The following is a 12886-nucleotide window of genomic DNA, read 5'->3' on the forward strand; positions in this document are numbered from 1 at the left end:
TGTGAGTCTGTGCCGTGTATGTTTAGCTCCCCATGGAGTCCAGAAAAGGGCACTGGGTCCCCTGGAGCTGGGGTTACTGATGACCGTGACGCTCCTGAAGTAGATACTCGGAGCTCAACTTGCAAAAGCAGCAAGCACTCTTAACCACTGAGTTGTCTCTCCTGCCAATGAGCAGACTACTAAGTTTAGGAAAAATAGAAGAAAGCAAAATGAAAAGAGATTTATACAGCTAAGTTATATTGACTGTTTTGTCACAAAAAATCAATAAAAATAAACAAAGTACATGAAACAAAGATAAATTATTAAAAAGAAAATGAAAGAAAGGAACTTCACCCTGGTACTTAGACTTACAGACAATAAACCGGGGCATGATGAAATATGGAAAATGAAGAAAATTTTACTTTATAAGTTTGATAAGCTTGGGTTTCAGGCATCCAGGGCAATGCTTAACTTTTGTTTGCGTGCTGGAGATTTTAACCTTGACCTTCTTGCTTGTATAACAAGCATTCTTATCCACTGAGCTATCTCCCTACCCCCATAGGTTCACAGTGAAAACATCATTCTCTATTCAAAAGAGCCCGTATTGCACAACCATGTGAATGAACTTAATAGCACTGAATAATTTAAGAACAATGACGATTTATATTATGTATATTTTTCCACAGTTAAAAAGATTTGACGCTCTCTCTCCTCCAGCCAAGCAAGAGGCCCAAAGGAAAGAAGGCCAGAAGGCCGGGAGAAGAAGGTGGCCCTGGCTCCCTCCCCCCCCCCCCCCCCAGCTGTCATCAAGAAACAGGAGGCCAGGAACAGGAAGGTGGTCAATCTTTTGTTTGAGAAAAGGCCCAAGAACTTTGGCATTGGGCAAGGACATCCAGCCCAAAAGAGACCTAACATGCTTTGTCAAATAGCCCTGCTACATCAGGCTGCAGTGGCAAAGAGCCATTCTCTCTAAGTGGCACAAAGTCCCTCCTGCCATTAACCAGTTCACCCAGGCCCTGGACAGGCAAACAGCGACTCAGCTGCTTAAGCTTGCCCACAAGTACAGGCCAGAGACAAAGCAGGAGAAGAAGCAATGGCTACTGGCCCGTGCTGAGAAGAAAGTCGCTGGCAAAGGGAACGTCCCAACTGAGAGACCACCTGTCCTCCGAGCAGGAGTCACCACAGTCACCACCTCAGTGGAGAACAAGAAGGCTCAGCTGGTGGTGATTGCCCATGGTGTAGACCCCATTGAGCTGGTGGTTTTCCTGCCTGCCCTGTGTGGAAAGATGGACGTGCTCTACTGCATCATCAAGGGAAAGGCCAGGCAGGGGCTTCTGGTCCACAGGAAGACACGCACCACTGTTGCCTTCACACAGGTTAACTCAGAAGACAAGGGTGCTCTAGCTAAGCTGGTGGAAGCTATTAGGACCAATTATAATGACAGATCCGCCACCACTGGGGAGGCAACATCCTGGGTCCTAAGTCTGTGGCTGGCATTGCCACGCTGGAAAAGGCAAAGACTAAAGAACACACCACTGGGTTAAATGTACACTAAGTTTTCTGTATATAAATATAATTACAAAATTTAAAAAAAAGATTTGGCACTGTTGTGTGATAGTTTATTGTGCTAGTGTGTGCATTCATGCATGTGTATGTGTGCATGTAAATGTTATGCAGGGGCCATGGAAGTGGTAAAATTATTCAGAGCATTCGTTCATGGTCAGAATATGGGGTTGTTCTAGTGGATGGAAAATGGGGCTATTTTAGGAAAGAGGAAGAGTCTGACAAAGACAGATACAGAAAGAAAGGCAGCAATTCTAGTCTGACGGGGCAGAGCGATGGCATGTGCACATTCTGATAACTAATCACACAGAAGGCTTCAGCAAAAGGCTTCAGCAAAAGTTTAGACACACTGCTAAGGGAAAGCGCAGGGCGATGCGTATGAGACTGCAAGAGAGCAATTTTATTACGTTCACTATATCACCGAATGCAGCCCAGATGGAAGCTAAGTCAACAAGCATTTATTTACTCTGGGGCCCGGAATGGAAGATGTTGCCTGTTGTGATGTCTGAGCATATGAATTCTTAGACTATACTGAGTGATTTGGAGTGGCAATGAAAAAGATAGCAGTGTCAAAAAGGCTGAACTCAGCTGATGACAATACAAAGGTACTTCACAGGAATCAATAGAAATCAGGTTTGATTAGAGATTCTCACAAGCCTAGTATGTATGTATGTATGTATGCATATATATATATATGGTGTATGTATTACATATTGTGTATGTATGTATAATTGCATATGTAATGGTTATTAAATATAATTTAATATTTTATTATAATTGTACATGTTATATATTACCATATATTATAAATATGTCATTGGATATGTATATTGTTTTAACATCTAAATTTAAAGTACATTTGTCCATTTTTTAAAAATATCTGGGACTGGTGTGTACTTTTTCAAGAAGTTTATAGTTTAGGATAAATGGCATACTGGAATTCTTAATGCTTCTATATCTTTTATAAAGATCTTTCAAAAATTTATTCACAATAACCTTCTGATATGGGGGTCCATCTCTACTTTCAAATAAAAGGTGGAATTGTCAAATGCCATGAGATACTTCAGATAATACAGATACAAAGGAAGTCAATCAAATTTAAGAGCTAGAGGCCACTTCTTTTGTTATGAGCAAAGTCTTAAGGAAACCGATATCAGAGATAAGAGTGTTAAGGAGACAGGTGTAATCTATAGATTGGTACATAGTTTCTCGGTGTTCAAAGAGTACTTGATTAATGAATGCATTGAGACAATATTAAAAGATGGGTGCCTTTCTGTCAGTTCACACAAACACACACCCTTCCTATTTAATAATAACAGGAGACACACATACACAGAGGCAACTCCGCTGGCGGTGACAGGTTTGGACACGCTCCTGCCGGATTCTGGGCAGAGCATGACTCGCATGGCCACACTCCGTGGAGTAGAGTCGGGTCTGGACCTTCTCACAAGCCAAGAAATGACAGTGCCAGGCGAGTGGCACCAACTGCAGTCAGCTCGCCTACCGATGACACGCCTCACCAGCTGAGGAGGGAAGGACCTAAACAACTCCTGTCGCCAAGGGCAACGCGGCGCCACACTTCCGGATACGTCAACTACGGAGGGCGCTGTTATTTTGCATCACTTCCGCCACCTTAGCTGGTGGATCTTGCGGGGCGGGGAGTCACGCTGGACGCTATTGTTTCTCTTCCGGTGCTGGATGCTCTATTCGGGAAGGCTTTAGGACCTCTGCGTCCAGCAGTGACAGGCTCTTCCAGTTTCTAGTCTGGTAAGATTGTGCCGGTACGGTGGCCGAAGAGGTTTGAGCGCGCCGGAAGTATTCCTCCGCCCGCGCGCCCAGCTAGGCTAGAGACGCACGTGGTGCGGTGAGTGCAGCGGAGGGCGAGGGTGTGGGAAGCAGCCGGGCGGGATGCGGTGGCGAGGCGTGGGCCGTGGGGCTGGGACGAAGGCGCCCTCTCTCCGCGCTGGCCGCTGGCTGCGTGGGCGAGTAGCAGGGCGGCGTTTACTGCTGTCCTCGGTGTCCTGAGCGAGGCGGAGGGGAATGAATGATCAGCACGCAGTAACCGGAAGGAGCGGGCCGTCTATTTCACCAGGCCGGAGAGAGCATGTCTTTCCGAGGCGGAGGTCGCGGAGGCTTTAATCGCGGTGGTGGAGGTGGAGGTTTCAACCGTGGCGGCGGCAGCAACAACCACTTCCGAGGGGGCGGCGGCGGTGGCGGCAATTTCAGGGGTGGCGGCGGCCGAGGAGGATTTGGACGAGGGGGCGGTCGTGGAGGCTTTAATAAATTCCAAGATCAAGGGCCTCCAGAACGTGTCGTCTGTAAGTCGTCTTCAAAGCTTAACCTCCTTTGCATTGGGAATAGAGTCCGGTTTATGTTATTAGCATGTTTGATGATACGTCTCCGAAAGGCAAGTCGGTTGGGTGCCCTGACAGAGTCATAGCGTAGCATAGCGTATTAGGAACTGATCATGAGAACTGGAAATGCAGTCGTGGAGGTGAGCTTGAATTGGGATTGAACAGATGAGTCTTAGACAATACTGAGTACCTAGCCCGTTCTAAAGGGCAGAAAGCCATTCAGGATTAAGTGTGGTTCCCTAGTGATACAGTTAAAATACAAAGCCAAGTTTTTAGCTTCCGTAGCTCATGCTTTCAGTTACCAAAAAAGCTGGGGAAATGAAGTCTGCTTGGAAGAAGGCAAGAGAAATGCCCCGCTAAAGTAATTCTGAGTAATTATCAGAGAGATGCGGTGGAAGCCAGGGGAAGTAAGAGGGAAGTGGTGGAGTTTGCTGAACAAAATGGTTAAAGTCGAGGGATGTTGTAGTAAGCTGTATATGAAGTATTGGAAGCTGTGTTTAATAAGGTGACGTGGAGAAAAAGTGGAAAGATAGGAGATACAACCAACCTTTTTAATATTGCAGCATGATATTGTCATCTACAAAATTCACAGCCTATAACCATGCAGCATAGTTAGCACACACCACGCACACACTTCCTTGCAAAACCGTGCAGAAACATGTTTTTTAAAAAAGTGTGTGTACCATTTTGTGTTGGGCCACATTCCCAGTTACCCTGTGCTCCATCCTGACGACTGTGCATTGGACACATGGATGGAGAAATGAAACGCCATACATAGAACTTGGCTGGTGCTAAGGAAAGGTTCTAGTTGTTGTTAAAGATGGGGGGGGGGGTGTAGTTTTGTAGCAAAGGACCTTAATTCTAGGTTACAGAAACAGTGGTAATTTGTGATTGCACACCTCCCAGGAAAGGATAATCATTGGTGAAGAAGTGGTAGTGGTGATTAGTTCAGCGGAAGGAGGGAGGGATCAACAAAACCAGAGTAGTTCACGGTTTGAGATGGGGGGAGGGGGGGAGGAAGGAAGAGTCCTAGGAACTGCATTTGTAACAGCCATGACAGAGTAACTGGCATCCAGCGAGTGAGCACTGTTGTAAGCACTGTTTGTTCCTGTTGCTTGAGTATCAGCTGTGACTGCAGTTAGATGTGACCAGCCTCATTTTACAGTGTACAGAGAGGAGTCTCTTAAGTCCTGTGGTAATGACACGTAACTTGGGACTGCAGTGTTGAGAACTAAGTTCTGCTGTAGAGGGGATCAGATATGGGGAAAGACAGGTGGCTAAGATGGCTTGCTTCCAGTGGTTGGTCTGTATTTGAAGTGGTCCACATCTGTTTTTGCTGTTTCAGTACTAGGAGAGTTCATGCATCCCTGTGAAGATGACATCGTTTGTAAATGTACCACAGAAGAAAACAAGGTGCCTTACTTCAATGCTCCTGTTTATTTAGAAAACAAAGAACAGATTGGGAAAGTGGATGAGATATTTGGACAACTTAGAGATTTTGTATCCTTTCTGGTTGGATGAGTCAATAATCTTGTGAAGGTCTTACTGTCTACTTCCCTCCCCAGCCAGGTGAGCATCAGGGTGAACTCACTGTTCCACATAGTAAGAGAGCAGAGCTACACATGGGTCACGGAGAAGCTGTAGGGAAGTGCGTCCATCCGTATTTCAAAGTGACGCACCAAGGAGAGATGACTGTCCTTTGAGTCCTGGAATGATGGCCACTGGATAAATGCCACAGGATTGTATTGGCTCTTCTGTGTCTTTGCATATAATGAATCCCCGGTAAGATTTGGGGTTTTAGGGCCAGGTGGTGGTGGCACACACCTGTAATCCCAGCACTCTGAGAGGCAGAGGCAGGTGGATTTCTGAGTTCGAGGCCAGCCTGGTCTACAGAGTGAGTTCCAGGACAGCCAGGGCTATACAGAGAAACCCTGCCTCGAAAAAACCAAATCCAAAAAAAAAAAAAAAAGATTTGGGGGTTTTTGTTTTTGTTTTGTTTTGTTTTTTAAATTATTTTTAAAGAAAATGCCATTTCCACTGGTAAATATCTTTCTTATAGCTAGGCATTCTTTTTAAATTGCTTAAGCTCAAAAGTTTAGTATCTCTTTGCATCTTTATTTCTTACTTGTTCCTTAATGTAGTTCATAGTATTTTTCAGTTAAATTGTCAGAAAACATGAAAGCATCTTCCTTTAAAAAGTTACAGAAGGTGAGTCAAACTTAAAATAAAATTTTGGGTTCAGAGAGGGTGGCGTGTGCCTTAGGGAGAGTCTTACTTGGGGCACTCGTGGTTCCTCCAGTACATCACAGTGAAGTGCTGGTGCTGATGCTGGCGCTGACGCTCCACAGTAGTAACCAGTCACCAGGTTTTATGTTCCCCAAGTGTCTGCTGAGCCCTGCCTGGCTCGGAACTCACTTGTTGAGCTTACATTGGCTTCTGACTTGATGTGATCTTCCTGCCTCTACCTCCTAAGTCCTGCAGTCACAGTGTGTGCTGCCACACCCAGTATAAGCTTACCACTGTTGAGAAGTAACGATTAGCCAGACCTGGTGTTGGAAGCCAGTAGTCCCAGCACGTGGCGGCAGAGAAGCAGCAGGATAGCACATTGGAGTCTAGCTTAGGTTACATAGTGAATTCCATGTCATCTTGACATACTTGGCATAGGTAGATAGATACGAAAGGTTTTCACAGATACTTCCTTAACATGGTGTATACTTTTTAAATATAAAATAAAAGATTCCCATGAAACTTTTCCAGTGGGACCATATTTAGTCTTAGCCTTCCTTGAGATGGTGCTTTTGAAACTGAAAGCTCAGAGTTAAGCAGGAAAGATTCTTACACCTGGTGTGCATCACAAATACCTGAAGACAGCTCTTAAGATGGCATCCTTTGAGGTCCCAGTCTTACAAATTTGACCCAGTTGCCCTTATGTAGCACCCACAATGCAGTTTCAGGAAAGAAAACTGGAGACTTTTGGTGTCCTTAGGCAAGTACTTAAGCACTGGGCTAGCCACAGAGTGGGGAGTGTGTTTACCTTAGAGACGATGAGAGTCTGCGATGATGGGGTGGGGAAGTTTCTGCATTCAGAAAAGGCTGGCAAGGAAGAAGGAGCTTTATATGTCCTAAGAAAGACTAGGTTTTAGTCTTAACATTGCTTCTGAATAATAGGGTGAGCTTGATCTTTCTATTGGTGCTTTAAAAGAGCACTGGAGAGACAGAAAGACTCTAGGAAAGGACTAGCAATGCAGGCTGTAAGAAGCCATAGATGCTCTGAGGCAAGAGTGGATGGAGAGGAGGTGGAGTTGTGAGCAGAGTGGGAAGAACATCAGTAGGCGTGGTAACTAGCTAACTCACCAGTTTCAGGAGTTTGATTTCAGCATCTTTGTGGCCATGATCCCACTCCCTGACTTGGCACTGGAGAGCAGAGGTTGAGGGAAGACAATGACTATCATTTGGGATACAATGAGTTTAAGGTACTGGGTAGTCAAAGATGAGGCGTTGACAGGGTGAGTGACTATAGGTTACAGATAAAGCTGGGAAGTTGTGGGTGTGCAGACGCGGTCTAGGGTGGATGGAAGCGCAGTCCTCAGGAGCACTTCAGGCACATCGCTGATTGAACTACTGACACACTGAGTGTCACAGTCAAGGTGGTGGCGCCACGGCGTGCCTTGCAAATGGGCACAAGAGTAGACTAGTTCCCAAGAGGAGTGCTTAGCTGTGGCCACGTGTGCGTCCTGTTCAGTGGAGTCAGGAACAGGGCAGTCAGCTGTCAAGGAGCTTGTGGAGCGGCGGTCCCAGGAGCCAGACTGGAACAGGAAATGAGGTGGAGACGATAACTTGTTAATAGCAAGTGATCACTGGTTGTTAGAAAAACTAATGGAATACTTTCTTAAAATAGCTAATTTACTAAAATTTTCCTAATTGTACTATAATTCTGATAACTTTTTCTTGGCAACTCTCATAAGTGAAAATGTACATTTTTAGAGACATTTTTCTTAAAATGAGATTGAATTGGCCTTATGTGTTTATGTGCAATCTACTGCATTGACTTAAGTGTCCTGATCTTCACAGAACTTTGTGACAGGTACATTTGTCTGCATTTCTATATATAAGAAAACCTTATAATTAGAGGGAGAAAAAAATAAGTCCTGGTCCAGAGCCATGCAGTATAACCGCTAGGAGTGAGACTTGAACCTAAGGAGTTTCTCCTGTAGCATACTAACTGCTCCCATTCAACCTGCAGTTTTATATAGACCCATATAAGCTGCTGCCGCTGCAGAGGTTCCTGCCTCGTCCTCCTGGTGAGAAAGGACCTCCCAGAGGTGGTGGCGGCGGTGGCAGGGGAGGCCGAGGAGGAGGAAGAGGAGGCGGTGGCCGAGGCGGTGGAAGAGGAGGTAAGTGATTGAGGGACTTTAATGAGATTTTTTGTAGCCACAGTTTAATTTAGCGTGTAACCAAAATTCCCTTATCTTTATTTCTCTCTCATATGCCAGCATGCATAGAAGTGCTTTGTTTCCACACCTTAAAGAGAAGGAAAAAAATTAGCTTTACCTTTGAAGGATTTCAGATCCTTAGGTTATTCGTGTTTTAATGGAAATTTTAATAAGAGTGCCCTCAGCCATTGCTTAATGACAGATAAATCCCGAGAAATGCAGTGTCGGGTGCTTCTGTCGTGTACACTACACAACCGTCATGGAGAGCGTCGTCACTCACTGTAGCCTCTTGGCGCAGTGGAGTGGTAAGGTGGCATGGGGCTGACTGCTCTAGGAATGCTTCTTTTGACGGGGATGTACTGTCTCAGTATAAAGGGAAGTAGATACACAGATTAGAAACAGTTGTTTTTAACCGTTGTCAGTCGTTGTGTGCTGTACATAACTTAGGTGCTGCCTTCTCATATGACCAGGGTTCTAAATCCCAGCATTGCTGTGGGTGTGTGAGTAATGTCTTCTACTGTGGGATGGTAGAATTGTCCAGCCCCATTAGTGTAGGAAACTGATGTCTTTCTTTGAGGGGTGGGGGGAGTTGGGTTTTTTTTAGTTTTTCAAGACAGGGTTTCTCTGTGTAGCCCTGACTGTCCTGGAACTCTGTAGACCAGGCTGACCTTGAACTCAGAAATCTGCCTGCCTCTGCCTCCCAAGTGCTGGGATTAAAGACGTGTGCCACCACCGCCTTTCAGACTGATGTCTTTCTTATACATGACATTTTACTATTATATGATTGTATATGACACCCCCTCCTCTTAGTTCTTTAAGACAGGGTTTCTTTGTGTAGCCCTGGCAGTCCTGGAACTCTGTAGACCAGGCTGGCCTTAAAGGCAGAGATCCCTCTGCCTCTGCCTGTCTGCCTTCCACGCTCGGGAATTAAAGGTGTGTACCAACACTGCCTGGCAAGAATTTTTTTTCAATTGAATTGTAGTTTTTAGCTATCAATGAGTAATTTGATTTTATATGTACTTAATATGCAAGTGTATTCTTTGAGTTTCTTCCACAAGCTGTGTATGCAGTGATCTCCATGTGCGTGCTGGGACACATGCAAACACACATGGAACACAAGTGTGAAGAACAGAAAGGGGCTGGCTAGTCTTAGTGGTCCCTACTGCCTCACTGGGGAAATTGCGAATTCTCTATTTTTATCCTTTAAAGGGTTTTGTAAAATACAATAGATGAATTTATACTTATTTTTTATGATTGTAGGAATTGTTCAATCTTTACAGTTTATCAGAAAATGAGAGGCTAAATTAACAACTCTTTCCTTTTTAAGGTGGTTTTAGAGGTGGAAGAGGAGGAGGCGGGGGCTTCAGAGGAGGAAGAGGAGGTGGCGGATTCCGAGGTGAGCACTGCCAGCGTTGTCTTTAAATAATGCGACTGTACATTGACAGTGTCTGCTGCTTGGTTTCCCTCCGCCACCAAGTGTGGAGAGCGCCAGTGCTCCTGGCTCAGCTTGTGCCTCTCTACGACACAAGTCTCTGTTTCTCTTCATTTTTCACCAAATTACTTGGTTGTATTAGTAATTTGAAAAAAAAAATGTATACTATGAATGGCAATTGTGTTTGGTAATATAAATTTACCCAGCATCATAGGAATTCCTGCGGATTTTAAAGTTTAGATTTGGGTATTAGCACTGTTGCAAACACTCTTACTTTTTATTTTACTTTCTTTCTTATCAGGAAGGGGACATTAGATGTCCAGTTGGCAGACCTGACCACTTGTGTTCCCGCTGCGTGCCTGCTTCTGTGGTTGACGTCTGTCTGGAGCAGCCGTGGGGATGCCACTCTGTCAGTGGAGCTGAATCAGCATCGTCGCATAGCGACAAGGACAGCAGGACAGTCAGCTTTGCTCAGAGAGAGCACGAAGCCTGCTTTGTACAGGACCTGGCGCTCCGGGGGCTTAAAGGATGACAGGACTTTTCATTTGAAGCATATTTGGATTTTTTAAATAAAATTTTTTATTTCTTTAACTTATGTTTATTGAACTGAACCTATTTTTTGAAGTTTGAAAGGACAAGTAAAACTTAATTAAACCCATTGGGTTACAGACAGAAAAGGGTGGGGTGGGGTGAAATTTGTTTACAATATACAATGATCCTAAAAAGCACCAAATACACTCAGACAAACAAACGCTTCCCTCCTCTGACGAAATCAGGCTTGGAACAGTGCTTTCTAAGTCCTTAGCGTGACCCCGCCTTTGGATAGGAGCTGAACAGCCACGTTTGCTGTATTTCACTTTTGTGTTTTATAGGACACAGAATAAAGCTATTTCAGTTAATAAGGTTTAAAATCCATTAAAATTTGAGTGGCTCTGTTCATGTGAAAACTATAGTTCAAGAAATGTAGGAATAGAAATTTAAGTGTGGATTATTGAAAGTTTTTCTGAATTTTTTTTTTAACGTGGAAGACTAGCATGTCTTCATTTTAAGTAAATACTTGACTACCTGTCACGTGTCCCAGTCCCTGGGGAGGCGTGTCATAGAGGAGATTGGCTTTGGTCTCCATTTCTGTCAAGAAGTAAGCACAGCTGGGCTGGAGAGATGGCTCAGTGGTTAAAAGCACTGACTGCTCTTCCAGAGGTCCTGAGTTCAAGTCCCAGCAGCCACATGGTGGCTCACAACCATCTGTAATGAGACCTGATGCCCTGTCAGAGTGTCTGAAGCCAGCTGCAGTGTACTTATATATAATAAATAAATCTTTAAAAACAAAAAAAGTAAGCACAGCCATCTCAACATGGAGCCCAGTGCCCGCTGGCATTGTCTGTCCCTCATGGTCCCTGTGGCAGGGGTGACTTGCTCTTCAGTGCTTGTTTTAGTAGCAAATAATTGTGCCTCTGCCTGAGTTCTCCTCCACTTTGGTGAGTGGAATCAGTGCTGTAATATGAAGGCCAAAGCAAAGGCATGGTGGCCAGAACAGGTGAGAGCTCACATCTCAGTCTGCAGGTAGAAGTGCCCCACCCCCACCCCGAGGTAGCTCTCAGTGACAAACAAGGCACTCCTCCAGTCCTTTCCAGCCGTCCCACTACTAGGGACCAAACATGAGCCTAAGGGGCCGTTCTCCTTCACACCATCAGTTTGTGAAGGGCATTAGCACCTTTGTGAGGACCAGTGCACCCATTACTAACAGCTGTTAAAATGGCAGAGGTGAAAGGATCGTGGAAATTGGTATATAGACCACCTGGAGATTGCACACTTTTTAAAATAAAAACAAAACAACAACAAAAAACCACAAAAATAGTTTGTTTCAGACAGGAATTGATATACCCGAGCCTGACCTCAGATTCTGTGTAGCCAAGGCTGGCCTCGACTGCTAGGATTATACAGAGTGTGGTTTCCCCTTTTACTTTACATACTCTAGTTGTTAAACATGTCTGTGTCTCACTCTCCTGTGTTACATCTGGGATTTGGTTGAAAGATTTCAGTTCTAATCAAATTCAAATCGACTCCACTACTCGTACTTTGAAATACTGAGATTTCCATGATAGGCTTACATTCCTGGCACAAGTTCTTTTTAAGTTATTCACATTTTAAAACATTCGAATACTGGTCAGCTAGGCCAACCTGTTTCCCTAGACTGAGAACTTTGCAACTAGGAAAGCCTCTAGTGAACCGGTGATGAGCAGATACACCCTCTAGTGGTTCTATTACTCTATCTGTGACAGGAGCATTACTTTGAAGCTCTACTGTCAAAACTTGCGAATTATGTTAAAAAGTAAGTAGTCTAGGTTCCTCTTTAAACAAACAGCGCATGTTCTTACTATGTTTTTACGTTTTTGGTCAGGATTATCCTGGACTTGGTAAGTTGAGTGGTTGACTAATGGGAACTCATGCATGTCAAAATGCAGAAGAATTAACCAAGGAGGCGTAGAGTGTGTTGTGTCCGTGCTGTAGAACACCTAACACTTAATTACAGTTCAACTGGGTTTTATGGGTTGGTATTTAGGGGGAACAAGCTTCACCGTGTGTTACAGACAGACAGACAGACAGACAGACAGACTGGTTATACATAATAGATAACCTCATTTTTGTTTGGAAAGAAAGAAGTGGCAAGAACCTCAAACTCTTAGATGGAGCAATATTGGCGCCATTCATCGAGGGATTTAGAAGTATGGGAGTTGACAGTGTATTCTAACTGTTAAGGAAAATAGACGTGCCTGAGTATGGTTACACGTGCACACACATGCACGCATGCGCACACAGACCTGGAATGAAGAAAAACTGTGTAACAGCTGGATCTCTAGTACAAAAGTGCAGTCCCTCCCCGGAATAGCTCCAAAAGATAACGGAACAGAGCTTATTTCAGACTGAAATGAATTCAGTCAGCTCCTGAACTGCTTGTCGGAGATGGGTTTGTTTGGTTTTTTTGTTTGTTTGAGTAGGGTCTGTTTGCTTGGTAATCTGCTTATAAGCCTGGAACCTACAGTGCTTAAGATGTGTGGCGGTTGGAATTTCTCTTTGTTTTACTAAGGAGATTTTTCTCTCGTTCTAGAAATTAAAATCTTTTC

At 44.4% G+C, this 12886-nt stretch overlaps 1 protein-coding gene and 1 pseudogene across 1 annotated transcript; both read left to right on the forward strand.

Moving 5' to 3' along the window:
• The window catches only part of LOC127682516 (60S ribosomal protein L7a-like), a 5443-nt pseudogene extending 3909 nt beyond the window's left edge, over window positions 1-1534 (forward strand).
• A 1620-nt stretch (window positions 1535-3154) lies between these two features.
• Window positions 3155-10356, forward strand: Gar1 (GAR1 ribonucleoprotein). Its single transcript, XM_052179263.1, has 7 exons — window positions 3155-3406; window positions 3635-3860; window positions 5242-5396; window positions 6045-6104; window positions 8140-8290; window positions 9657-9725; window positions 10063-10356. Exons 2-7 carry the CDS (start codon window positions 3647-3649, stop codon window positions 10074-10076), a joined length of 663 nt encoding a protein of 220 aa, XP_052035223.1. The 5' UTR covers window positions 3155-3406; window positions 3635-3646; the 3' UTR covers window positions 10077-10356.
• The last annotated feature ends 2530 nt before the right edge of the window (window positions 10357-12886 follow it).

The sequence above is a fragment of the Apodemus sylvaticus genome, chromosome 4 (assembly GCF_947179515.1).
Source record: "Apodemus sylvaticus chromosome 4, mApoSyl1.1, whole genome shotgun sequence".
NCBI classification, from domain to species: domain Eukaryota; kingdom Metazoa; phylum Chordata; class Mammalia; order Rodentia; family Muridae; genus Apodemus; species Apodemus sylvaticus.